This window comes from Coccinella septempunctata, chromosome 2 (assembly GCF_907165205.1).
Source record: "Coccinella septempunctata chromosome 2, icCocSept1.1, whole genome shotgun sequence".
Taxonomy (NCBI): Eukaryota; Metazoa; Arthropoda; class Insecta; order Coleoptera; family Coccinellidae; genus Coccinella; species Coccinella septempunctata.
Window position 1 is genome coordinate 5,480,430 of NC_058190.1, and position 27,583 is coordinate 5,508,012.

At 37.6% G+C, this 27,583-nt stretch overlaps 4 protein-coding genes across 6 annotated transcripts in view; 1 reads left to right on the top strand and 3 right to left on the bottom strand.

The window, feature by feature from the left end:
• Positions 1-246: 246 nt before the first annotated feature.
• Positions 247-1,242, bottom strand: LOC123306280 (jerky protein homolog-like). Its single transcript, XM_044888187.1, has one exon. It carries the CDS (start codon positions 1,240-1,242, stop codon positions 247-249), a length of 996 nt encoding a protein of 331 aa, XP_044744122.1.
• Positions 1,243-8,228: 6,986 nt separating this feature from the next.
• LOC123307675 lies at positions 8,229-11,126 on the bottom strand. 2 transcript variants are annotated; one of them, XM_044890078.1, is made up of 4 exons: positions 10,522-11,126; positions 10,327-10,470; positions 9,998-10,268; positions 8,229-8,726 (listed from the first exon to the last, which is right to left on the bottom strand). In XM_044890078.1, exons 1-4 carry the CDS (start codon positions 10,752-10,754, stop codon positions 8,688-8,690), a joined length of 687 nt encoding a protein of 228 aa, XP_044746013.1. In that variant the 5' UTR covers positions 10,755-11,126; the 3' UTR covers positions 8,229-8,687. The 2 variants fall into 2 exon arrangements, with proteins under 2 accessions (XP_044746013.1, XP_044746012.1); XM_044890077.1 differs by lacking the exon at positions 8,229-8,726 and adding an exon at positions 9,442-9,755.
• Positions 11,127-15,779: 4,653 nt separating this feature from the next.
• Positions 15,780-27,583, bottom strand: part of LOC123308102 — a 131,906-nt gene continuing 120,102 nt past the window's right edge. For both annotated transcript variants that reach the window (XM_044890646.1, XM_044890645.1), the window contains exon 4: positions 15,780-17,100. In XM_044890646.1, coding sequence (XP_044746581.1) covers positions 15,783-17,081 — 1,299 coding nt within the window. In that variant the 5' untranslated portion in view covers positions 17,082-17,100 and the 3' untranslated portion in view covers positions 15,780-15,782. The remainder of the gene's footprint in view (positions 17,101-27,583) is intronic.
• LOC123306285 lies at positions 19,843-24,950 on the top strand. Its single transcript, XM_044888191.1, has 2 exons — positions 19,843-19,976; positions 24,159-24,950. Exon 2 carries the CDS (start codon positions 24,366-24,368, stop codon positions 24,948-24,950), a length of 585 nt encoding a protein of 194 aa, XP_044744126.1. The 5' UTR covers positions 19,843-19,976; positions 24,159-24,365.

A 27,583-nucleotide genomic window follows, 5' to 3' on the forward strand; every position in this document is an offset into this window, starting at 1 on the left:
TCAACATCAGCAGAAAGTTCTTCTTCCACTTCCACTTCAATATCTTCTCTCACACTTACAACAATTTCGTCGTCATTGAGAATTTGAAAACCAGGGTCAGACGTGTCATAAGCCATCCACTCTCCTACATCTTCAGCACTTACTTCTGTACAACCAGGAATTTTTACAATCATTTTTCTTATTTCCTCTAGTGACAACGCATCTTCATCATCATCATCCTCTCCATATTCTTGTTTCTCATTTTCTTCAGATTCTTTTTTTTTTGTTCTTCTCAGACGGTAGGCCTTTCAGTTTATTCCACGCACGTCTTAGCGTCACTGCCGTAACCAAACTCCAAGCTTCCGCTACCATGTAACAGCAGTCCTTTAAATTTATTTTGCTATGATTTTCCAAAACCAATTCTTCATCTTCAGCACCTTCGATCAGCAGTTTTCTCAGCAGTTGCCTTCTGTAACGGCGCTTCATTATTTCAATAACAGACTGGTCCATGAGTTGCAGCAAACTTGTAACATTGGGAGGCAAAAACGTAGTTTTAAACTGCCCATTCTCTCTTTCCAACAGTTCTGCTGTAGGATGAGTGGGTGCGTTATCAACAATTAAAAGCACCTTACTGCCTTCTTTTCCCACCGATTTGTGGTGCTTTTTCACTTCAGGAATAAACACTTCATCATACCATTCGGTAAACAAAGCTGCAGTCATCCAGGCCTTGGGTTGACTTTTGTAGAAGAGTGGAAGTTTTTTTACGTTTTTAAATGCTCTTGGATTTCTTGATTTTCCTATCAAAAGAAGTGGCAGTTTATGATTTCCAGTGGAGTTGGCACAGTTAAGCACTGTAACACGTTCTTTACTGACCTTATGTCCAGGGGCACTAGATTCCCTTTTAGAAGCCAAAGTGGTTTTTGGTAATGCTTTCCAAACAAGGCCAGTTTCATCGGCATTATAAACAAACTCCGGATCATAGGATTCTGATGCAGTTTTAAATTTTTCAATAAAATTTTCAGCAGCTGCAGAGTCTGCTGAAAGCTTCTCACCAGCCAAATCTAACTCGCGTACACCATGCCTGAATTTAAAATTCCTTAGCCAGCCGTTACTAGCCTTAAAAGATGAATAACCAAGCTTTTCTGCTAAGATTTTGGCTTTTTCACAAAGGATTGGACATGAAATCGGATTTCCCATAGAACGTTGCTGCAAAAACCATTTAAACACGGCATCTTCCAAATTTTTGTTGGTTGCTGTCTTCATTGTTTTCCTGGAGGAACTTCCATCTTCATTTTCAAGCACCGAAACAAAGTTTAAAAGTGTTGACTTACTGTTTTTAATGTCAGAAATTGTTGCTTGTCCAACACCATAAATCTCAGACAACTTCTTACCCGTTACACCTTTATCGAGTTGCTCTATAATTTTCAGTTTGTCCGCTAACGATAGCACAACACGTTTTCTTTTCGAAGCCGTGGTATAAAAACAATACAGTATTGTACACGCACAAACAAAAGTAAGCCGTAGCGAAAGAGTATATAGCGTCTTCGAGCAAGGTCAATAGCACACTGGCTAATCAAAACAAACAATGACAGGTGCGCCGTGACTGCAATGCGCCGGAACTTGTCTTAACTTGCCGTTGTGCCTACACACGCGGGGGGAAGTCAGTGTAGGCACAACGGCAAGTTAAGACAAGTCAAGTCAATACTTGACGCGCATTTGTGATTCGGATAATCGGCGATTCGGATAGTCGGAGTTCGGATAATTGGAGTTCTACTGTATTGAGGTTTTGTGCGAGATCAACCGGAGTCAGGCAACCCAACTCACGATCGAACACAGACCATTTGCCATCGAACGAAATAAGTTATAATCTGATTGCGCAATATCTGTGGTATACCGCGGGTGGAGTAGAACCAGATAGGTTTTAACAGTTTTAGCAACATTGACATGTTGTGGCTCTGCTCGTATTGTGGCCGTTTTTCGCGCAGTGCTCTGCTCAATCGCATCAATTGAAGTCATTACTGTTCCCCAGTAACGGTTTAACTCCGTTCCAACAGCTCATAATAAATAACACCGACTGGGTCCCACCGAATACACAGCATAACCTTATAACGCCGTTTCCTCGGAGAATTCTCGAGCGCCAGCTATTCTTTGAAGGGAAAATAGTAAACCTACCCTGGTGGCTTCAAGTCGAAGACAAGGTTCGGTGTTATTTCTAGGGTGTTCAGAAATTTATTCGTTATAAGCAACACAACAGGCACTTTTATAAATTCAGCGTAAAACGATTATTTAAATTATATAGTCTAATTTACGCACTGAATAATAAAATCTTCCAAATTGACATTAGCATTGTTTTTTTTTTTTTTCAAATCAAAAACCTACCTAGTAACCCAAAAACTATTATTATTATTCTGTAATACATTATGTAACATTATCTGTGGTAGATAACAAAAAGTATTGTTGGAAAAAGGAAAAGAAAAAAGAGGAAATATATTCATTCATTCTGCTGACCAAATGTGTCCAAGCTATTTTAGATATTTATTTACCGTAATTTCACATTTATCAATATACATCATAATAAAGTATTCAATAAATTTGCACAACATAACAAGAATCCTACACATTACAGCATTAAGGTAAGTACAATACAGTTAAGTTTAAGGCTGAATATTTGGGCAGCATATTTGACCTTCATTCTTTTGGATCCTATAGGATTCGAGTGGTCATCCCTTAAATTTGGCAGTGCTTGTAGTCCCCCGATAGTGCTTGCAGAATTATCGACGTTATAAAGTGAACGTATATGTTGGCACTTGGCAATTTTCCCATCACCAAATAATTTAATATTTTTCACAAGAAAGTTGTTTCTGATGCCCTTCGAGAAGGGTCCTAAATGGGGTATATTTTAAAATTTAACTCGATGAATTCGCCTTTATATTCTTCACTGTTTTTTAAATAATTGATCCCTATGTCCTCTATAAGTTCTTGCGGTGCTTCTACTTCAGTTGACAGATTGTCGGAATAGGTTTGAAACCAATTTCTAAAAATCCGTTTTATATCTTGCAACTTGTGCCTTCAACTCCAACAATTCCACACCACCATTTGATGTGAAATGAAATGATATAGGTATCAGCAATCTCACGTGATCTTCGTCCATTGCCCAAATCTATAAAACCACAGATACTACCTTGACTTTCTTTCTTCTGAAAGTTAATATATGGCAGCAGAGAAAGTTTATCCCACATCAACACTATTATTTTTTCTTACTTTCCATTGTTTCTTGCAGCAAAAAATGCTCGAAATGAATATTCTTCAAGAAATTATTCAATGTAGACCTGCTAGGTAAAGCAAAAACCCTAGTCATAAATCGCCCTCGAACTCTGTTTTGACAGTGTGAGTATCATGATTTTGTCCTCCGCTGTAAATCTATGCTGCCTTCCAAATCCGGATGGATGAAGATCATATTGGATCATCGGAAATATGAATTTCGTGGTATGAGAAATTTTAAATGTGCCAGATTCGAACAACCAACCAAGTTCTCCTTGGTTATTCGATCTCTTCGATACACTACGGGGGATATATCAGCCAAGAAAAATAAGGACAGAAAACATGTACCGAAACTAAACTGGAGAGAAAAACAACCTAGTTCGTTTGGTGCTAATGGAGCTTTGTTAGTAGATATAACTAGCAGGTCAGAAAGTCCACCTTCTCTGTCTTAAAAAACAATAATAAAATGAATTTCATAAATAAATTTATAATTAAAGATTGTCAGCAATACATTTTAGCTATCCAACAAGGAAGCCCAGCGTTCTACCTATTCGGTAGATTTTCGGTTTTCATTTGAAAAAATCACATTAATCATTCAATCAGTCCAGTTGATCACAATGCACTTCAGATTTGATCGTGGTGTTGTCCGGTAGAAGCTCAAATGAACCGATCCCCTTGAAATCCCACCAAACAGATAGCATAACCTGTTGTAATTATAAATATGAAAAATTGCCTCATGTTTTCGAATTAACTCCTAATCCCACAATCATTCTCTGGGGTTTGGGAATGCAGAATACAAGGTTTCAAACCGAAGAAAAAATATTTCATTCAAACAATTTACATGTATCATACATGATCCCATTGCCATGGTACAGCCCCTTCTTCGAAAAAGGAACTTTTAAATTCGTCTCGACTGTTCCTTGCTAACCTGGAGAATGTATATTGAGATGTTCTCCCAACATTAGTAAAATTGTTAGATGTTCTCCAAATATTTGGCACCAGAGAGTTATCTGATTCAATATCTCCCAGTGAAGATGAGATATATTCATTTTTATTCCTGATTAGAAAATTGCGCGGGCAAACAGCGCCTTGAACGATTTTTTCAACATTCTCCAGCTTAGCATTTATAGGACGAGAAAATATCATCCAGCGTGCCACCAAAATACCAAATGCATTTTCAGATACACTCCTTGCTCTTGAATGTCGGTAGTTATAAATAGTTTTTTCCAGGTCTAAACTCTCCCGTTCTTGGTAGGGGCGCATCAAATTTTCTAAAAGAGGAAAAGCTTCATCCCCTGCAATAATAACATGAGGTAATCTAGTTCTCTCCTCAGCAATTTCATTAGGAGGGGGAATATTAATTGTTCCTTCAATAAATTTTTATCCAATTATTGAATTTCGGTATACTCCACTATCACTTTGCCTCCATTGAGCTCCAATATCCACCACTTATTATTCACAAATGCCATAAGTATGTACTACTGAATGCTGCCTGAGTGATGTGGCTCCTGAAATAGGATTTTGAATTTAAATGTTATATTACTTAAAACCTATGTCGCATATTTACCTCTATCATAACATGTTTTCCATAGCACCAGTTTGGATACTTTCAAACTTTTTTGAAACCTTGGGCTACTTTTTGAAAACCTTCCTCTGGTTGTTTCTGCACCTCTGGTTGAAGTACCTTCCACAGCATTTCCAAGGTACATGGAATTATTCCACTTACTGTAGAATTTTCTACTCTGAAGGCAAAAAAAAGGCTTGCCATGCTATCCTCTGATGATATCTGTAATATTCAGATGAAAAGAGTCAGACGTTAAACATAACCTATCAATTTGGATTTTGCTTTTGTTTCGCGTGAACTCTCTTTTATCCAATATTGAGCCTCGACAGCTGGAATAATATTTGGAATATTGATGTTCTAATGATTTATATGCATAATAAAGAGAATTTTCCTGCCTTCTCCAGTGTATAATGCAGCACCCTGTGTTTCAATAAGTATCTGAAGCGCATCTTTAGTACCCCATTACACCTCTCAATCAAACAGCGAGTTTTCTTCAGGTGTTGATTAAATTCATATTGGGGAGTACCTGGTTCAGGATTACCATCAAATGGAGTCAAGAGCCATGGTCTCAATGGATATCCAGTGTCACCTTGAAAATAATTTTCAATGAAGTAAACAAACACACTTATAAAAAAATATTCATAACAGTGGTGTTTCCTGTTTCACCTAGTAAGTAAAAGATCTTCTTGTTCTCAAATAAAGATTACGAAGAATATACTGACACCTAGATTGATTTCAAATGAATGAATCATGAGTTGCCCCTGGATAACGGGCAATCACGTTCAATATCCTTAAATTATTGCTGCATATCTGAAAACAGAAATAATTCTCTTAAAATAATATCACACAGTATGAAAATATTTACCAGTTGTACGTTCAAGGAATGGTTTTTTTTTACTGTTCACATACAGGTACATGGGTACAATCAATTACTCCTATCACCCTAGGAACCCAAATTTTTGATTGAAACTGTAAAATAATAATTATCGATACATTTTTTCGGGAATCTACAAATTATAATCTATATGTGTAAAAATAGAATGCTTTGTATCAACTTACGATGAACTTGCTTTTCACGAAGAATTTCACACTCTCTGATTGTAAAAGGAAATTTGACATATTCATTGAAAATTTCGTTGAAATTTGGAGCAGCAGAAACCTCTTCAATGGATCTGTTAACAGAAGATTGACTGACTCCTACCCAAACACTTGCTCCAATATCCATTTGATAGCTTCCAGACGCAAAAAATTTCATTGCCACTATTACCTATGATATCGATAATAATAATAATAATTTCATTGAATCCTTTGAGACATTGTACATGTTTATGAAGAGTCAACATAAATAGCATTAGACACCAATTAATCATCCTCAGAGGATACAGAAAAAGGAAAAAAAAAGAATATATATATATATATATATATATATATATATATATATATATATATATATATATATAAATGATAACGATTTACACCCAAGATATCGCCGAATTATGCCAGTACAAAAAAAAAAAACATCAAAAACTACCTACTGTGATATCACTCTAGAACTGAATTTAAATATTCGCTTTTACTATAAAACCACTGTTCTAAAAGAAGTTTTTTGATTTCTTTCTTGAAGCTCGAAAACTTCAACGTTTTAAGTCTATCAGGCAGATGATTGTAGAATTTTATGCCACTATACATAGGAGAATACTCAAATTTGCTCGTTCTATGAGCTGGAATGCAAATGGTTTCTTTTTGCCTAGTATTATATTCATGAAATTGGCAACACTTTTTATGAGAATGAATATTCTTCCTCGTGTAAATCAGGCAGTTTAAAATATAAATACATGGAAAACTTAATATTTTATGTTTTTTAAAAAATGGTCTACAGGACTCCAGGGGTTTCAGACCGAAGATAAGGCGAATTATTCTTTTCTGGGCAACAAAAACAGAACCACTCCCAGACGACGCACCCCACTAGACCGTGTTATAATTTAAATGAGAGTAGACAAGTGAATAGTATATACTCAGTATTGACTCGAGGGGGAGCAATGCTCTAAGTCGCTTCAAGGCATAAAATGCACCACTCAAACGCCTACTGTGATAGACTTTTTCTCTCACCCTGGACGCTCCTTACGGTTGCTCGGGCGCCAGTGGGGCAATCAGTCAAACCCCACGTCTCTCACAGAATCCCCAAAGAATTGGAGAGCCCGGGTAGACTTGAGTATCAGTGGAGAAGGGTATCGATGAAGACTAGGGCGTCTTCTGTCTGCTTTTCAACGGTCTTTAGGCGTCAGAAAGAGTACTTACCTCTTCTAACTAAACTCTTAGATAAAACTGATTTAATAAATAGACTTTCACTGGCAAAATAATTGGCAACAAAAATAAATATTCAACTATTTATTTCTATTGAAATAAACTGTACACAAAAGAAAATAGACAGGTACACTAAATCGTGGACGTCAACGGCTGTGTCTGGTCGGCTCAGGACGGCTGGCAAAATTTCACTTCAGGAAAATGGACGGTTTCGGAAATATACGGAAGTAAGTCAAGTCTCAACTAAACTGAGTGTAAAGAAACATGCACGGTTTCGGAAAAATATACGGAAGTAAGTCAAGTTTCAATTAAACTAAGTGCAAAGAAACATGCACGGTTTCGGAAAAATATACGGAAGTAAGTCAAGTCTCAATTAAAATAAGTGTAAAGAAACATGCGCGGTTTCGGAAAAATATTTCAACTAAGGCAAGACACAATTGAATGAAAAGTACGAACGGTTTTAAAAATAATAAACGGGATTCAGTCAGGTCAAAATTTAAAAACACCAGTTCACCGGGGTACGCCCTCTATCTCTGTCTCGGTGGTTTGTCTATGATCCGGTGTCCTTCGGTCTCTCTCTCTCGGTGACCTCAAGCTGGCTGACTGTCAAACAGCGGTCAGAGAGTCCGGCGGTGAGGGTATTTGACGGTTATGGAATCCCAACTCTATGCTCGGCGAATCTAACCTATAACCATAATTCAAACGGTTGGAAATCGGGATGAAACGGTCAAATATTCAGGAATCGGAGAAATCAGGGGGGGCCCAACGTCCTCCTGGGACCCAAATGCTACCCTACGGTAACGGAAAGCTATATACAGCAGGAAATGGTTAGATCACGGTTTTCAGCCAAGCACAAGTCTAGAGAGAATATTATTCCATAAAGGTGCAATGAAGCGGTAATAATTTTAAATATCACTTGCCTTAGATTTTCCTTTTTGTCTAGTAAGCACGGTTTTCACTTTTCTACACACCTCACTCGTTCAACTCTCATCAACGATTCTCTCTGTTTTTTCTCTTCACCTTCCAGGGCCGCGAAGAAATATCCCCTCGCTACTCGGAAAAACTCTCTATGGAAAACTTCTTTTTCGGTGGGGTCGGCGACGGTTTGGACGGTATCGGTATAGGCGTCGGTGCAGGCGTCGGTTCAGGCGTCGGTCCGGCGGGCCTCAACCGGAGATCCGGGAGTGCGGCCTCTGCCCTGCTTCCTGAGGATCCGCTCCGGCTCGGGGTTCCTCGCTGGCTGACGGGGGTTGAGGGAGGTCTTCGGTCACGGCCGGTGGTTCGGACACAGCAATCCCGTGATAGGACACCCACGCAGCCACACCTAGAGCAGAATTTCAGCCGCTCCCCTCTGCAGTGTTCTCTTCGGTGGCCTTCGTTGCCACACCGCCAACAGCTTCGGGGGCCCAACCCCAGGTAGACGTGGAATCCACCGGCACCCACGGTCCTGGTGGCTGGCGGTTCTGTGCTGGTCCCGGCGTCTCTTTTTCTTTCCGGCGGCACCTCCCAGTCTGCCGACAGGCTGAGCGTCGACCCAACACTTGCTGGAGAAGGCGGTCCGGACGGTGGTGTCGGTTCCCTAAATGTCAACGGTCGGCCCATCGAGTAACGTTTCATCCTGAAAATGTCACACGTTAATCAAACAGTAAATAACGGTTTTATCGGTACCCTGTTAGGTCAATCGGTTTTTTTTTGTTAGTAACGGTTTTTTACATTTCAGACGGTCCCTCTCCAAGGAAGGACTTCAGATCCTTGATGTGAATGTGTCGGATAATCTTACCACTGCCATCCTTGATGTCATACACCACAGGAGATACTACGTTTATAACGGTATACGGTCCGGAGTATTTCGGAGCCAACTTGGCTGCAATTCCCTCCATCGCGGAAGACAAGGGATGTTCCCTTCGGTATACTTGATCTCCTACTCGACATCGCCAGTCCCTCCGACGTAGATTGTAGTAGTGGCTCTGCTGGGAGAAAGCTCGTGCCAATCTAGGTCTGACAAACTCATAAGTTTCGGTGAAACGGTTTAATTTATTTGCATGCAAAGCAACTTGCGGTTCGGTATCTGGTTCGGTGTCTGGTTTGGTGTGTTCCTTTTCATCCCGGTTGGCCATCTCGGTTAGATACTTGGCGTTCAGTGAACGCATCTCCCTGCCAAAATTCAGGAATGCTGGGGTGTATCCGGTCGACTCCTGCCTTGCAGAGTTTATTGCGAATGTCAATTCCTTCAGATGCTCATCCCAGGTACGCTGATCCTTTTCACAGAACTGGGCTATCATTGTTTTGAGGGTACGGTTGACTCTTTCTACGGGGTTACATTGGGGAGAATAAACTGGTGCTAAACGGTGTCGGATCCCAAGGTCTCGCAGACTTCCCTTGAACAACAATCGGCACAATCATATTGTGAACCATTATCACTGATCACGGTTTTCGGGCATCCAAACTTCAGGATTACATCCTCATATAAAGCCTGGTACACACCCTTTGCGGTTGCTCTTCTCAGGGGCCTGGCCTCCACCCATTTCGAAAATCGGTTATTGAAGTATTCAGATATCTCTGACAATCTCAAAACTCGCTGGTCGTGGACAGAGCCACAGTTTCCAATATATACATGAGTAAATTTGCACTCATGATCACAAACTGCCTAATATGAAATATATGAAAAGTACATTATAAAATCAAAGACTATCAACAGTGCATTCACTCTGTCATTTAGGCTTGTTGTGTTTCAAAGGCCATAGGGTTACTTTCACAAACTTACTCCGAGAGTAAAGTAAGAGTATGCTCAGATAGCATACTTTGAGTAAGAAAACGTACGTTTGTGAATGCTCTGAGTAATGAGAACTTACACAGAATAGGTTTGTGATAATTTATAATCATGTTTACCTGTAATTGAATTGAGAAATTGTGATGCCTATTAATGAAGGAATTCCCATCTTCAGATGGCTTGGTAATATTAATATGGCAACCATCTATTGCTCCAACAACTTTTGGAATAGGTCCTTTTTCCCTAAATCCATCCCAAATGACTGCTGCATCACTTCTGTTGGTAGGCCAATTTATAAAATTTGGAGCCAGTTCGCATATACCCTTCACTACCCTTCTTATTATTCGGAAACCAGTAGCTTTACCCATATTAAATTTTTCACATACAGACCTACAGATGAAATTGATCAATAAACACATAATTCTAATAATTGTATGAATTCACCTACCTATAGCAGTCTGGTGTAGCAAAAAACCACAGGGCAAACAGTACCTGATGTTCTAAGGGAGTTTGATATCTTCCTGGATCATCTGGATGCCTTACTGTCTCCCTCAAACAATCTACCAAATACTGATATGTGTCTGGTGACACCCTGCAAGTATTACTTCATTAAGGACTGAATTCCCTGAACTTTTAAACTTACCTGAAATGTTGTTTAAAAATCTCCGGTGTATAATGTCCAATTACATTTTTAATGTAGCCCTCTATTCTCGGTATTTTGTCAATGGGACCGCGAACCTTGTGCTCTGAAATTATATTTAAATTAATCTCATCCTCCAGTGATACACTAGAGCTCGTGGAAGTTGAGCAATCTGTATTTTCTGAATCAGAATCACTATCGGTCAAAATTTCCTCTATAATCGTATTTTCAGCCATCGTTAGAGCATTCAGCAAACCAAGAAAATTTCAGCAACAAACAACACTACTCTGTAATATGTGACAAACAACAACAACTTCTCCTTTGATAGGTTATGTTACACCCAAAGATTACAGAGAATCTTTTTTTTTTTTTTGGTTACACCAAATCATAGACAAACAAATGCACCAAATGAATTGTTCTCGGAGAACAGCCGTTGCTGACCAGTAACTTATTCGTTCCGAAAATCATCAGTAACTGTCACTGTCAAGAGTGTCAAGTGTTCCGATATTGCAATGCACTGGCCAGTACTATCAGGAATATCGGAACAGACGGTTAGTATCATATTTGAATTCCTCATAAAAATGTGCCTGTAGAATGTAACAACGGATTTCGAATACGAGTTCAAATAAGCGAGTTATTCAGCTTCATTGAAAATGACAATTTCTCAATTTTCGTTCATAACTCAAAATCTATGACCGTTAGGCTGGATCTGTTTTCAGATTTGGAATAGAAAGGAAAAAAGAACTCGAGAATGTGTCATCCGTTTTCTTCTAGCTGCTATAGTTCTCGAGATTCCTTCAGTAGACAACGAATTTTGCCCACCCTGTACTTGCGTTCTTGTCATTTTTTTATTGCAGAAATAGATTCCTTAGAAAATTTCAAGTTATTTTTATGTAACATTTTTCAGTTTTGGTTGGAAAATTCTCTCTGAGCGGGAAAATTCGAAAAAAAAAATCGAAAATAGAGCTCCGCTAAAACAAGAATAACTTCGAGGTTATGGATGGAAAATTTTCATTTTTGCGATTTTTCAAGATGTAAGATTGATGTATCCACTTCAAAAATCGAAATCGCGATTCATGATACAAGGGGTGAAAAAATCGCTTTCAAAGTTAGGGATGACAAAATCGTGAAAAATCAATTTTTTCAAATTAGAACCCCATTTTTTTATGGCAGATATTGAATCTACGTTGAAAAATAATGTGAGTGTATGCATCACACCCTTGCCCTAAAATGAATATTTTCTGAGTTATTCACAAAAAACTGTTTTTCGTCTTGAATTTTCAGCTATTTCTTTTCCCTTCACGCCAAAAAGATGAAATTTTCAGGAACTTTTATTTGAACCATGCTGTAGATTTTTCAGGAATAAAACTGCAGTGTGAGTGCAAACTTCCTCATTTCTTCCGAGTATGTTTTTTGTTTCCTCAACTTCTTATTTTTTATTCTTCCTTTTATTATATCTTGAAAAGGCACAGGTACACTCTCTTATATTGAAAGGGAAGATTTACTGCAGGTTTAGTGAAAGTTAATGGACCTCTTCCTCCATATTCTATGAAATCAGGATAGTGGATTTCAGGAAAATGAATAGGAGTGGTAGAAAAAATGTATATAGATTTTGAAATGAGTTTATTAATTTTTTATTAGAATGTATATTACTTATAATTTTTTTTTATGTATATAGACACTATAAAATGGAAATTTTTGTATTTTATCTCATAATTATATGTATTATAATCATTATTTTGTCTTAATAAATATGACGATTTGATCAATAGTGTTTTTGAATGAAGGAATTCAACTTATTATTAAATTAATTAATTAAATTATTAAAACATATTAAATTTTGAACTATTTCTTAGTTCGTTATAATTACAAAAATACTTTCTACAACTTCTTCTGATATGAAGTTCTTCTTTTTCAGATGTTTAACAAGATCCTTCAAGTCCTCTACTTTATTTTTCAGTCTCCTGCAACGTTGTTGCAATGCTTTAATAGTTATATTTTTCTTGTTCAGCAAAGTTTCCAAACATTTCTACGACTTCTTAGAGGAATTTGTTACAATTGAACCATTACTAGTCCTTCTTTTTCTAATCACAGCTAAAAAAAAAATTGTTTTATGTGGCTATATGAACAATCTAAATCGCAGCGTTTAGAATTAATTATTTATACATACTCAAAGATCGCTGCGGTAGAGGACATGGAAGATGACCTAGAAGGTAACTTTGCTGAAGAAGTAGATGCAGACGCTTTGAATTTCGAAGGTATGTATGAATTTGAAAATGATGAAGGTAAAATAAGATTTCGGGCAGATTCAGGAGCAAGTGAGCATATGACAAGTGAAATAAAAAGTTGATAAATCAATTGAAATTAAAGGGGCTAATATCTTAGAACATAGAACAACAGGAAGGAGCATATTGTTCATTTTGGTGTGACCGAATTTGGTGCACATATGGCGGAATCCATATTTCCGGTTTAGCAGCGGCGTAGGGCATAAATAATCTCAATTACTGTCCAACGTAATTTTGGCTAATTTCAGATCGCATTTTTTATTTTTCGAAAGCTTTCTATTATTGAGTGGAAAGAAAAAAAATATTTTGGGAATACTCTAGTGAAACATAGGAATTTAAATCTCGAAAGATGTGAGTAGGAAAAATGTATTTGTTTTTCTCTTTGTACTTGTGAATACTGAGAAATAAATAAATTTTGTATATTTATCTATTTAAAAAGAATATATAGAACGTCACTTTTAATGTTTATTGGTTTTTAAAGAGAATCAATCTATTATACCAATTCCTTATTCTATCTTCATTTACAGTATTTTTACAAATATAATTCAACCTCGTGTTTAAATAACAATTTGAAATACTTTTAATTAAAAGAGTTTCATGACTCTCTAATGGGGAAAAATCATGAAAAATCATTTCATCAAACACACTTTTTCCAATAAAATATTTCATTACTTTAAGTGAAACTTCTTCACGGTTAATTTTTTTATTTGAATATGATTGGCTTCTTAAAAATTTTTCTGCAGTCTGGCATATTGCAATGACTCCATTACTTGGGTAACTCAAACCACCCTTTGATTTTGTTGCAATCAAGGAGTTTAGGAAATCCTCCTTAACTCCAAATAACTGTGCAACACACTGTTTACATTTCAGTTTCTGTCCAATTTTAAAAGAAACAAAACCAGCAATATAAACAATCACAGCTTGTACATAGGGAGACAATGAGTCTTTCATCCTTAGGAAATCTGAAACAATAATATTGAGACTAATTAATTTCAGAAATCATAACAGTTTGTCATTCCTGCTTTCAAAATATTCTTGAAAATTGAATCTACCAAACCCAGTTTGTTCAATTGAAATCCTTATTATCTAATGTCAACTACGCCCATGGTTTGTTCACGATAACGTCAAAATACATAAACAGGAATACCATTTTAATATTCAAAAAAAGACGTTAATACAGTATGAATAAAACCTACCTGTGAAATGTTACACCGGAATTGTTTTTCTTTGGTGTTTTTGAATAGCCACAAGCTACACAACTGACCATTTTCTGGAAAAAGTTCCTTACCACAAAAATATCTTATTTTAATAATTTCTTTAGGTAAAATAGTTCAGAATTCACTTCACAACTTAATTTCACTCAACTCTACAAAATCCAACACAGTTTGACTCGAAAAATATCCTAAAAATAACAATTTGATATGAATTTGATAAAAGCTTCACGTTTGACACCTATATCAAAACAAAACAATGAGTCATAATTTGGTGCACTTCGGTCTCACTTCCTTTCCTTGTATTCGCGTGGAAAGGCTCCTTCCTGTTGTTCTATGTACTAAGGCTAATATAGGCTCAAGGCAGACTCCGGAAGTGAAATACAAAGGTGCAATTTACACACAAATTGGAAATAATGAACATATTGAGTTGAAAAATGTTTTGTACAATAAAAATCTGACCATTACGAAAGAAAATTAATAAGGGTGCTAAAGTTGATCTCAATAAACAAGGCATATTTAATCGAAATAAAACTAACAAAATTGTTAAGACTGGATGTTACGATGGAAAATTTTGGTGGCTTGATCTCAATCTAGTTAATGTAAGAAATTTAAAAACTGGGATTAGAAACGAAGGGAGCAGTGAAAATGTTTTCAGTCAAGTCATTGACCATGATTATGTTTTGAACAATACGAATTCTGAAAATTTAAATAAATTAAGTGATCATAATCACTGTAAAAATGAGTTGAAGTTGAAACCATTGTGTTGAATTTTAGAAATGTTGGACAAGCCGGGCGTTTATAGATTGGAATGTGGTGAACCAGGTTGTAATGTCGTTTATGTGGGGAGAAGCGGCAGATCCATTAGAACAAGGACCAAAGAACATCTGGCTAGTGCAAATAACCCAAATAATGACAAATCAATTTTTGGTTGTCATTTAAGAGAAGAAAAACACAAGTTTGATTTAGAGGAGAACACCCATCTAATTCATCACTGCGAATTCAACCACAGACAAGAAATTCTAGAAGAAGTGGAAATTTACAAACACCTCAAGAGTACAGAATACAAAGCGTTGAATTCGATGTTGACGAACAACATAAAGGACACTTAAAAACTCTTATATTGATTCTCTCTGCCGACGCCACTGTTCTCGCTTAAGAGAAGAAGAGCAGGAACCTGTCTGCGCGAATGTAGTTTTACGTCTTCCGTTTGTGTTTTGTTTATCTGTCATATCTTTCATTTTATATGCTCACTTGATCTAGATCCGATTTTATGTGTACTTTTTGGCTTTTACCTTTTGACTGATATGTTTTTTACCGTATGACTTTGGAACCTAAAATCGTAAGTTTTGCATTGTAGGTTATTTATTTTGTTTTTTTGTTTGTTTCTTTGTTAGCAGTTTTCCAACTAAAACCTCAATCGGTATTTCAGAGTCCCTTGGTTTGATAATGGCGATTAGCCGAAACATGTCACCGGATGATTAAATAAATGGTTCCACAAAACAGAAGTGCTTAAAAGACTTTTCCTTTTGCTTTATTATTATCTACCCTAGAAATAATTTAAATGGCAAAACTAGGTTTGCCGGGTCAGCTAGTTTCCCATAAAACCACTGGAATATCGGAGATATTGGTGCGTTTTCAGCAGATGGTACATTCATAAGATAAATGAATATAAAACATGGTGTCAGGTGTGGGGTGCGGGTCTCCTCTAACCTCTAGACATTTCAACTATATTTAACCTCCGGTTTCCAGGCGCAGGCATTCAGTACTAAGTGTACTTCCTATCATACGTGGCTCGGTATTTCAGGCTGCTAACTTGGCAGCAATTCCGTGAGTTCCTAGTAAAGAATATCGGGTACTCTAGGGCTGGTGTGGTTGGAACTTCGCCAAGTAGGGAGAGGCAACCATCAATCTGCTCTACTGACGTCAATCCTTCTAAATTATAATATTCATCTATATCGCCCGTTGGTCTCAACCGAGCGTAATACTCATTCAATGGTTCATGCGCGCCTCTATCTGGCAGGCGTAACGTATCTTGTGCATTACACACCAGCATGGCCTTCGTACCGTCGGAATCAAAATTGACGGCACCTGTAAAATATTTAGGGACCTTCCGTGCTAAGTAATTTATCTTCGCGTGCATATGCTGGAGATCGTCGTTGAATTCATTCAAGCCGTAGTCCTCCGGCATAATTTCATTTGCATTGTCTAAAATAGGATTGTCATCTGACGAGGGATTATCTACTCCCTTCCATATCGCGCCAGGTATGGGGTTGTTCCTATAGAATCGTCGTCTATACTCGACGGGTGTGTTAATGTTCTGCAGGGCCACCACGGTTTCTCTAAGGTTAGAATAACGGACATTCTCCGCTTGAGGAATTAATAAATTATGGTGGGTACGTTGGTCCCTGGCAAGGTTTGGAACATACAAGCTGTCCCACACCTTAACTTTACCCAGAGCGCGTATCGCATTCGTAATTTGATCGGGCAGAATGGTAACACCCTTGACAGCCGAGATCAACTCTTCGTTTCTAACGAGAGGAGCAAAGTCATCCTCATGCTTTTGTATAGCTGTTATACTTCTCTGACAAATTGTCACTTTAACCTCAAGAATAGCTAACGCTACTCGATACATCTGGTAGATCGATCCTCTTGCTGGAATATCTTTCATATTCCTAAACCCATACAAACTGTAGAAAATGTGTGCCGATCCTAGACCCATAGACCTGGTTGTGATAGGAAGCGTGATTGCCTTCATAATGTTTACAGTTTCAAGACGCTCCCTTGCCGTCCGCTCGTCCTTTACTCCTTGAAAGAGCTTTTGTTTGAGCTCATCGGCGAGATCGGCTTCTGTTATGAGGTTATTTGCTCTACGCCCTTGCTGAACGCGCTTCTCTTGATATCTGCGTCCTGACGGTGGTTGTTTCTTTCCTCGTCCTCTAGGCTTCTGAGATGCAACTGGGTGCTGAACCGCTCTGCGAGACGGTCCGTACTCATATTCAAAGCTATCCTCTCTAACTGCGGCACTGAATGTTGAGTGGCCGAAATCGCTGTAGTTTCTGGACATATTGCTCAATTTGTGACTCCTGAAATCAAAAAGTCAAATTTGAGGAGGAACGAAATGAAATTACTAATTGTGAAAGAGATTATGTATACTTCATTCAAATTTATTTTAGCAGTCGGTTGGCCATGAAATAATTTCCTCAAGTTTTTGTAACTAGAACAAAGTTAGGTTGGCACTCATGAAATGTCGTTAATGTCATAACGCAGTTGCCACAACTTATATCAATTTTTATTCCGAAAATGCCGAAAGTGATTGAAAAAATAGACAGGGTTTCAGGAAGTGCTATTTAGAATTCAGGTCCGCTCATTCAAGTAGTTATACCCTGATATTATAAAATCCACAATACGTCAGACGGTAGCGAACATATTCAATGTAACAGAATTTATATAATGTTTCATTTGAATCTAAACGAATTATATTTCAGCTGAATATTTCCACAATCAGAAAGATTGTGAATGAAGAGTATGACAAAGAATTTCCTTCTATTGAGAGACCAAAAAAGTGGTGGCATTTGAGAATTTTATGTTTGAGTGAATTAATACGAAAAGTTACAGGATTTTAGATGAATGTCATCGTAGAATAAGTTCCCGAAAATTGATTTTTCTATTTTTTATTCGACTTGTCCTATACGTTGTAAATGTCTTAAGGTACCAATAAATACCTAATTATTATTATTATATCAATGCATTAAGATGAACAGCCACAAATACGCGCAAGTTGCCCTGTTACTTGTTTATTCATGTGAAATTTTGGTTCAAAGGTGAAGTTCATCTTGACTTGAAACTTCCTTCTATTCCTTTTACTTATATTGATGCAAGATGATCTTTGTTGAAGAATTTAACATTCTTGTAATTATCTGTTAATTCCTTCGAGAGATGCCCATTGCCAACCACTGCATCATATAGATTTCATCTTCGGGATAATATTTTTGAAATCTACAAATGATGTAAGCCAAAGAAGATAACGAACATTAACTCTCCTCAAGCTAGTGCATATTATGATATTATACTGATTTCTTGTATTTTCCATGCAAATAACTGGATTTGGTATGCCTAGTATGCCTACAAACATTTTGTATAAACTTCAATTATATTACGCGTCTCGTCCTCTAGATCATTTAACGTAGTATACCCAATTCTGTACGAAGTGATCACATATTCAAAGTAAGAAAAACTTGCATTTCTGTGGTTGACTGCCCACTCTATGGTGTAACCTCACATCTCTGGGGAGGCCAATTCTCCAAACCATTATTCGTTTATGTGCGAAAGTGTGAACATATCCAAAAAGTGTTATTTTAGAAAATGGGACGAACAAAGAGACGCCATTCTTCGACATCGACGTCGAGCTCAAACTCATCTGAAGACGAGGGGGCTCGTATCAGAAAACTAGAGAGGGAAGTCAAACGACTCAAGAAGGAAAGGAGACGTCGTCGTCGGGAGCGAGAAGAATCTAGAAGCCCCTCATATTCCTTACTGGCACAGACTGATCCCGATTAAGGTACACGTGGTGAATTTCCATCTCAACCCTTAAACTTAACTGTTAATAGGAGGGATAGCACAACTCAGAGTAAGTTGAAATTCATAATATGAAAGACTCCTAAGAGGACTTCTAATCTAATGGCCTACAACTGCCGCTTTACAACTTGATACGTTTCTGAGAGAAATGATGTCAGAGCCTTTATGGTTGAGTTGTTTAATATGGAAGTGTCCTGAGAGGATCACTTCTATAACTTGGTAGGCCCTCAGAGGATTCTCATCAAGTAATGGTTGATTTATTGTAACTTGATTCACTTCTGAGAGATGTGTTTTCAAAGCCTTCACGGTTGAGTTACTTAATATGGAAGTGTCCTGAGAGGATTACTTCCATAACTTGATAGGTCCTGAGAGAATTCCTACCAAGTAATGGTAGACTTGTTGTAACTTGATACACTTCTGAGAGAAATGATATCATAGCCTTTAAGGTTGAGTTACGTATCATGAAATTGTCCTGAGAGGATAACGATCAGGACTATTACTATTGGTTCTTAACTACAGCCATTTTGTATGGTGTATTAACATAAATATGTTCTTGTTGTACAGGTCAAGCGGAAAATGAGATCGAGTATATAGCGATACCTGAAGAGGATGGCGAGAAAGATATTTAATGTATTGGATGCCAGTATTCTGGGAATTCTGGGGTATGAGCAAATACCCCAGAAGAAAACATCGCCAAAGATTCACCAAACAATTGCGGACCAGTGGGGAGATATCCTTCGATCTGGTTTACCAGAGGACAAGGTTATGGAGATAGCCAAAAAATACCCTCCAGTTGAAAATTGCCCTTGGATTGAAGCTCCACAGCTGAATCCGGAGGTAAATGTGGCCATCAATGAGCTGGCGAGGAAAAGAGATCAGAGGGTGCAGAAATCCCAAAACCAGATCGGAGCTGCCATAAAGGCAATCGCTCAGGCTCTGAATGAAGCCGTTGAGGAAGAATCCCTGAACACCAGGCTCATTGAGCGCCTGAGCGATGCAGGCAGAATACTAACGGCGGTTCATTTTGAGGAATCTTCGCTACGTAGAGGACTGATTCATCCAGGAATCAACGACAAGTTAAAGGAGGCACTCAGTTCGACTGCACTGGATGGGTATCTGTATGGGAAAAATCTTGGTGAAAAAATTAGAGAGACCAAGGCCCTAGAGAAGGCGTCTGAGGACCTCAAAATTCCTAAGAAACCGACGAAACAAACAACCACAAAAGGGCGTAAGCCTTTGAACGCAGTCTGCCCCCTGCAGTGCCGATATATCCAAGGGGCAGACAGTCAGTGCATCGGAAGAAGAACGAGTACCAGGGCAAGAGGCGTTACCATGCAACCAACCAGCAGCAGCAGCAGCGCTCAACCTGGAAGAAACCATAGAGGTAAAGTGTCAGGCAGGTCGCTTAAAGTTTTTTAAAAACAGCTGGATTAAGGTCACGAAGGACCCTTTAATTTTATCCTGGCTGGAAGGCTATAAGATACCTTTTGTGCAAACCCCGGAACAGATTAATGTTCCTAAGGAGCCTAACTGGTCTTCTAAGGAAAGGGGGCAGGTGGAAGAACATATTGTCCATCTTTTAAAAAAGGGAGTAATAAGCAAATGTTCACCTGTGCAGGGACAATTTATTTTTTTTTATAACTCTTTATTGAAATTTACAATCTACTATTCTTAAGTATTAAGTAAATATGTTGAACTATTAATTGACATGAAGAAGTTATCAAACAATATTGATACTCCTGTACAAAACTTTAACTAAAGTCAGTTGGCCAAGTTCTTTGTAGTCTTCTTATGTTGTAGGGATCTCGTGCCAGTTGGTCTATGAGGATGTTTGCATGTCCTTCAAGGTTCTGATGGTACTTTGCTGCGCGTTTTTTGATTTCGTCATCGATAAATGGTATCATTAGATCGTTATGGATAATGTAGTTAGATACATACCTCGGCGCATCTGTTATCGAGCGTAGTATTTTGGATTGGAGTCTCTGTATTATTTGAATATTGGATCTTTTAGCACATCCCCAAAATTGTATGCCATATGTCCAGATCGGTTTAATTATCGCCTTGTAGACCAGTATCTTATTCTGAAGTGATAATTTGGATTTTCTTCCTATGAGCCAATACATTTGTCTGATTTTCATGTTTATTTGTGTTTTTTTGGCTAGGATGTGTGGTTTCCAAGTGAGGCGTTGGTCTAGATGAATACCAAGATATTTTGCTTCTGTTTTCACTGGTACTTGAGTATCATGGATTTGTACAGGAGGGCAGATACTTCTTTTATTGGTGAAGGTAACTTGTACTGACTTCGTTTCATTGATAGTAAGTCTTCATTTTCGATACCATTGTCCTAATTCTGTCAGATGTTCTTGAAGGTGTTTGGAGGCCACATCAGCATTTTCGTGAGATGTAAGCGTTGCTATATCGTCTGCAAATGAAGCTAGTGTTGTATTTGGATTTTCTGGTACGTCGGATGTATAGATCAAATAGAGCAGTAGACCCAATATACTTCCTTGTGGAACTCCTGCTTTTATTTCAGTTGGGCTTGATATAGCATCACCATATCTTACGGCGAAGTATCGATCCGTAAGATAGGATTTCAAGATTAGGTAATATGGTTGAGTGAGTAGTTTCTTCAGTTTGTATAAAAGTCCTTTATGCCATACTTTATCGAAAGCTTGAGATGAATCCAAGAATACAGCAGTACAATATTTGTTCTCTTCTAGGCTTGTGGAAATAGTGTTCACTACACGATGTATTTGATGAGCTGCAGAGTGGTGTTCCCTAAAACCAAGTTGATGATTGGGTATGAGTCCGTTCATATTTATGTCCTTCTTCAATCTTTTGAGTAGTAATTTCTCGAACAGTTTTCCTAGGATTGGTAGGAGACTTATGGGTCTATAGGATTTCACATCATGTTCAGGTTTGTTCGGTTTGGATATCATAATCATTTCTGCATATTTCCAGATTGTGGGGAAGTAAGATAGGCTCATCATTCGATTGAATAGAGTATTGATGTATATGATTGCTTTTTGTGGCAGTTGTTTCAGAATTTCTGCTGTTATCAGGTCGTATCCAGGAGCTTTCTTATTTTTCAACCTCTTTATTTCATAAAAAACTTCTTTGGGCTTGAATGGTTTAACAGGGGGCGACATTTGACAGGCAACATCCAAGAATGACTCAACTTCTGCATCATTGATTCCTGGTTGGGGTTCATCTGGGGTAAATACTTGCGATAAGTGTGTTGCGAATAGAGTTATTTTATCCTCATCAGAGCTAGCCCATTCTCCATTTAGTTTTCTGATCGGAGGATTCCGCTTTATAGGTCTTTTGTACTTTTTCGTAGCTTTCCAGATGTTGTATTCACAAAAATTCATAGTAGGAGGAGACTGGAATGCCAAGCATACTCACTGGGGATCACGACTGATAACTCCTAAAGGACGCAATCTATTGAAGGTCATAGTGAACAAAAATTTAGAAGCAGTTTCTTCAGGAACACCAACATATTGGCCGACTGATCCAAACAAAATCCCTGATCTTTTAGACTTTTTCGTCACTAAAGGATTTGCAAATGGCCACCTACAAACAGAAGCAACACCGGATCTATCATCAGATCACTCGCCCATTTTACTGAACCTAAGTACAACCCCTATATTCAGGAAGAATAAACCTACTCTCACAACACATGAGACAAACTGGAACTCATTTAAACAAATCCTAAGTGACAACATCAAACTGGACATCAAACTCAAAGATCATCAAGATTTGGAAGAAGCCTCCAAATTTATTGTAGAAATGATTCAGAAAGCAGCCTGGGAAAGCACAACAGCGAACTCTAAACAAGATGAAAAAACGAAATTACCTCTGTATATTCGAGAAATGGTTACCGCAAAACGACAAGCGAGAGGAAGATGGCAGAGATCTCGTAATGCGACAGATAAAAAAGAATATAACTATCTGGCTAGAAAACTACATAAGGGACAATTTATTTCTAACATTTTTGTCATTCCGAAATCGAATGGCTCCACTAGGTTAATCCTTAATTTGAAAGCGCTGAATGAATACATTTCAACGAAACATTTTAAACTAGAGGACCATAAAGTAGTGGCCAAATTAGTATTTCCCCATTGTTTTCTGGCAACAGTTGATCTCACAGATGCTTATCATATGATAGCTGTTCATGAACAGGATCAAAAATATTTGCGCTTCATGTTTAATGGAATTTTATATCAATATGTGTGTTTGCCTTTTGGTCTGAATACAGCGCCTTTTGTTTTCACTAAGATAATGAAACCAGTTCTCTCCTTTTTACGTGGAAATAATTTTTTATCGGTTTTATACTTGGATGATTTTTTATTGATAGGCAATACTCATGAGATGTGTTTGGAAAATATCAGATTCACAACCGATTTCCTTCAAAAAATAGGCTTTATTATCAACTGGGAAAAGAGCAAGTTGACTCCATCCCATGAAGTTAAATATTTAGGTCTGATTTATAATTCCCTAAATATGACCGTTAGTCTTCCTCAGGATAAACAGGAGAGAATTGTAAGTTTAGTTGATAAAATGAAAATCGGAGCTCAATGGAAAATAAGGGAATTTGCCAAAACAGTTGGAGTGCTAGTATCGGCTTGTCCAGCTATTAAATATAGCTGGTTGTACACAAAGTCTATGGAACATGAAAAGTTTCTATCATTGAAAGCTTCCAATCAATCTTACGAAGATAAGATGATAATTCCAAAGTCTATTGAAGCAGATTTAATATGGTGGAAGACTCACGTTTCTGGTTCAAATAGCTTGAGGCCCCCCAGTTACTCATTAGAAATTTTCAGTGATGCATCACAAAGTGGTTGGGGAATATGGTGTAACGGCACCAAAACCCATGGGTTTTGGAATGACGTTGAGAGGTTGCACCATATTAACTACCTAGAACTTTTAGCGTCCTTATTTGGACTTAAATGCTTTGCAAAAGATTTAACAAACTGCAATATATTGTTACGTATTGATAATACAACAGCGATTTCATATATTAACCGAATGGGGGGGGGGCACAATATAGCCATTTGAACAAGCTTACGAGAGTTATTTGGCAGTGGTGCGAAAATAGGAATATTTTTTTACATGCATCTTATATCTCGTCAGCTGATAATGTGGAAGCGGATGAGCAATCACGTAGTTTGATACCTGATACCGAATATGAACTAGCTGATTATGCATTTAAGGCAATCCAAGAAAAATTAATGAATCCGGAGATAGATCTATTCGCCTCTAGAAATAATAAAAAGTGTTCGCGTTTCATATCTTGGCACTTAGATCCAGATGCTATGACGATAGATGCTTTCACGATTTCTTGGACTGACCTTAAACTCTATGCTTTTCCACCGTTTTGTCTGATACCTCGGGTTTTACAGAAGATTATTATTGAAAGAGCAGAAGGAATCGTAGTGGTACCGGAGTGGCCTACGCAACCCTGGTATCCCCTTTTCAACTCTCTTCTGATAAGAAGAGAGATCTTCAATCCCTCTCCTCAATTACTTGTTGGAATTGATAAGAAACCACATCCTCTTTACAGGAAACTTACCCTGGTTGCAGGGCTGTTATCGGGGAGGGTTTGAAGAAGAATGGCTACCTGGAGGAGGCAATCGAGACAGCTATTTCATCTTTGTCAAAGTCTTCCATTAGTCAGTACAATCACGGACTCAAGTTATGGTGGAACTGGTGTAAGTCGCGAAAGATTTCCTATTTGAGGAATTCAATCAACGAGATTTTGAAATTTTTAATGGAGCAATTTCACAAAGGTGCTTCTTACAGTGCACTGAACACAATGAGGTCGGCCCTCTCTCTTCTGATCTCACCAGAGATAGGATCCGATTTCCGGTTACGAAGATTTTTAAGAGGAGTTTATAGACTCCGGCCTTCCTTACCCAAGTACAACATAACTTGGGATCCAAAAATCGTACTTGACTATTTGGCTCCTTTCTTTCCTAATGAGGAGATTGCATTGGAGGCATTAACCCTCAAATTAGTCACATTATTGGCTATTATAACAGCGCATCGAGTCCAGACACTAGCTGCAATCGAGGTTGAAAATGTAGAGGTGAGTGACAGTCAGATCACCATAAAGATTCCGACCAGGATCAAAACATCAGGCCCTGGAAAATGTCAGCCATTACTGTTGATCCCCTTTTTCGATGAAAAACCGAGCATTTGCCCTGCCAGGACCCTCATGACGTATTTGGAGAGAACAAAGCCACTAAGATGTACCACAAAGGTTGTTTATTTCCTTCAAGAGACCCTATGCACCAGTCTCGAGCCAGACTCTGAGCAGATGAATAAAATCCACATTGCAGAAAAGTGGCCTTGATACAAGGATTTTTAGTGCCGACAGTACAAGACATGCGAGTACTTCAGCAGCTTCACGGAAAGGCGTATCCTTAGATGTCATAAGGAAAGCAGCAGGATGGACAGCCGCTTCAGATACTTTTAATAGGGTCTATAATAGACCCATCTGCTCTTCTGACTCTCTAGCTGAAGCAGTTTTGAGCTAAATGTGCAGTATATGCAAATTTCCTTCTATTGTATAAAGAGTTGGATTTAATCATAATTTTGTTCTGAATAAAACTGAATTCATATTTACTCGTTACAGTGACGAGTGTACTTGTATTTTAGTTGGATTTGGTTGAAGAACCCCACTTTTTTGATAATCATGTTGTAATATGCTCTGAACATCTACGTTAAATGATCTAGAGGACGAGACGCGTAATATAATTTAAAGATTAAACGAACTTACCTTAAGTGAAGTTTGATCTTAATTATATGAAGCGTCTCGTCCGAATAGATCATTCCCACCCCCCCTAACCCAAATTATAATTAATATGAAATTACAACATGAATGTTCAATAAACTAGCTTTGAAGATACTGGTTTGGAGAATTGGCCTCCCCAGAGATGTGAGGTTACACCATAGAGTGGGCAGTCAACCACAGAAATGCAAGTTTTTCTTACTTTGAATATGTGATCACTTCGTACAGAATTGGGTATACTACGTTAAATGATCTATTCGGACGAGACGCTTCATATAATTAAGATCAAACTTCACTTAAGGTAAGTTCGTTTAATCTTTAAATTATGTCAGTCACATATTTTCCGAAGAGATTCGACATTGTGATAAAATACGTAAAAGCAGAAACTTTTACGTAGAACGGACAACATAGCGTTGATTTAAAACCCAAAAATGTTTTGACAAGCTTCATAACCCCACATTTTCGTACTATACAGAGTGAAATGTGTCAAATTTCCATGGCCAACCGACTGCTAAAATAAAAGTGAATGAAGTATATGTGGTTCATTCAATTGAAAGATCTATACTCATGTCGGAAGAACGCAAAGCAGAATTTGAATAAATAAAATTATTTTCTCTATTCCAGTATCCTAATGAGTCGATACTAAAAACAGTGCTGTAATAATCTCATTACAGCACTGTTTTTAGTTATATTTTTTGTTTTGTGGTTGTCAACACTGACTTCCCATCCTATCAACACACGTCACGTCAATTGTCGATATGATATAATTTGAAATGAAATGTTTGTTGAAAGGAAAAATTTTATTCTCATTAAGAAATGAGCTCAGAAATAAGGTACTAGAGATTTTCTTCTTGCTAATTTTGAATAATCTGGAAACTGTTTTAGGTCTGATCTATAAGTTAGGTGGTTATTGGTGGTATTCTGCTTTTATCTGTAAGCAAATCTGTAACTTTTTCATAAGCCTACAGGAAAATTGCAATTCTGAACGTTTTTATCGATCTGTAGCTTACAAGAATCCGCAAATATTCACGATAAGTAGTTCAAAAATAACACTGTAAAGAAGATAGAGGAACATTTCCAGAATTGCATTATTTACGAATCTGTGAATCGGACAGATCGATCGTACGCTACAGATTTGTAACTTACAGATGAAAAGCAGAATACAACCATATATTTATATATACACAACATGTTTTTAGGACTATTGAGCAGCAATTTATATCCTGAATCAAGTATCATTGGTGCTACAAGATAATTATGAGAATGTGTGTAGTGTACATTTCTCCGATTAAAGCCTTTATTACTTAATCAATGATGCAAAATCAAAAGAATTGTTAATTACATAACAAGTATCCTTAGATCATTCAATTTTTGAAATTGTGCAGTTGTTGAATATTTTAACTGGTATATTGCAGTTCAAGACAGTATTTAAAGTTGATATTCCTGGTATGTTGTGATGTGTTTCATTCATGGATAGCGCTTGATTGAAACATAATGAAGAAATGGAAGGCTGGTTGTTATCATGCATTAGATGTTGGGAAGTTATATTGATTTCCTGTCTTCCAATTGTGAATTCTTAATTATTATTTATTGCCGAAGTAGAAGGCATATTGAGGAGTGGAGCATTCTTGTTGAGTTTGGTTGAAAGAGTTTTTGAAATATCAAATTTTTTTGAGAGACGCATCAACATATCCTTCAGCAACTGCTGAACTCTTCCATCCTCCATGCCTTTTTAATGCCATCAAATCTTCTCCTCTGTTGGCTAGATGGGAAGCTGAGCTTCTACGGAAGCGATGGCCTACATATAGTTCTGGATCAGGCAAGTTTAAGAAATTGGCAATTTGTTTTGACATTCCACCTATCTTATTCATGCCAATAGGTTGCACTGCGCATTTTCCAGCCTTAAAATTTATAAAGAAACGATTATGATTTGTATGTGATGGTCTCAGTTTATAGTATTCTTTAAGAAGACTCAACCAGAATGGTTCCGAAATGATAAATTGCCTGGGACTATAAGTTTTTGTATTTGGTATGGTGACTTAAATACAAGCGTCCTTGAATTCTATGTCTTGAACCTTCATATTGCAGAGCTCTATCTACCCTTCTGCAATATCAGATTAATACTACCTGAAAATGGTTATGTGATATTAAGTGTACATAGAACAGGATTATATATTATTGTTAACTTCAAATCC

Excerpts from the sequence above, each read along its gene's own strand:
- LOC123307675 (XM_044890077.1), bottom strand. The coding sequence starts at position 10,754 with ATGGCTGAAAATACGATTATAGAGGAAATTTTGACCGATAGTGATTCT. Across the intron at positions 10,471-10,521 it reads ATTTTTAAACAACATTTCAG|GGTGTCACCAGACACATATC; the intron begins GTAAGTTTAAAA and ends TAATACTTGCAG. Across the intron at positions 10,269-10,326 it reads GCTACACCAGACTGCTATAG|GTCTGTATGTGAAAAATTTA; the intron begins GTAGGTGAATTC and ends TTTCATCTGTAG.
- LOC123306285 (XM_044888191.1), top strand. The coding sequence starts at position 24,366 with ATGGAGCAATTTCACAAAGGTGCTTCTTACAGTGCACTGAACACAATG.
- LOC123306280 (XM_044888187.1), bottom strand. The coding sequence starts at position 1,242 with ATGAAGACAGCAACCAACAAAAATTTGGAAGATGCCGTGTTTAAATGG.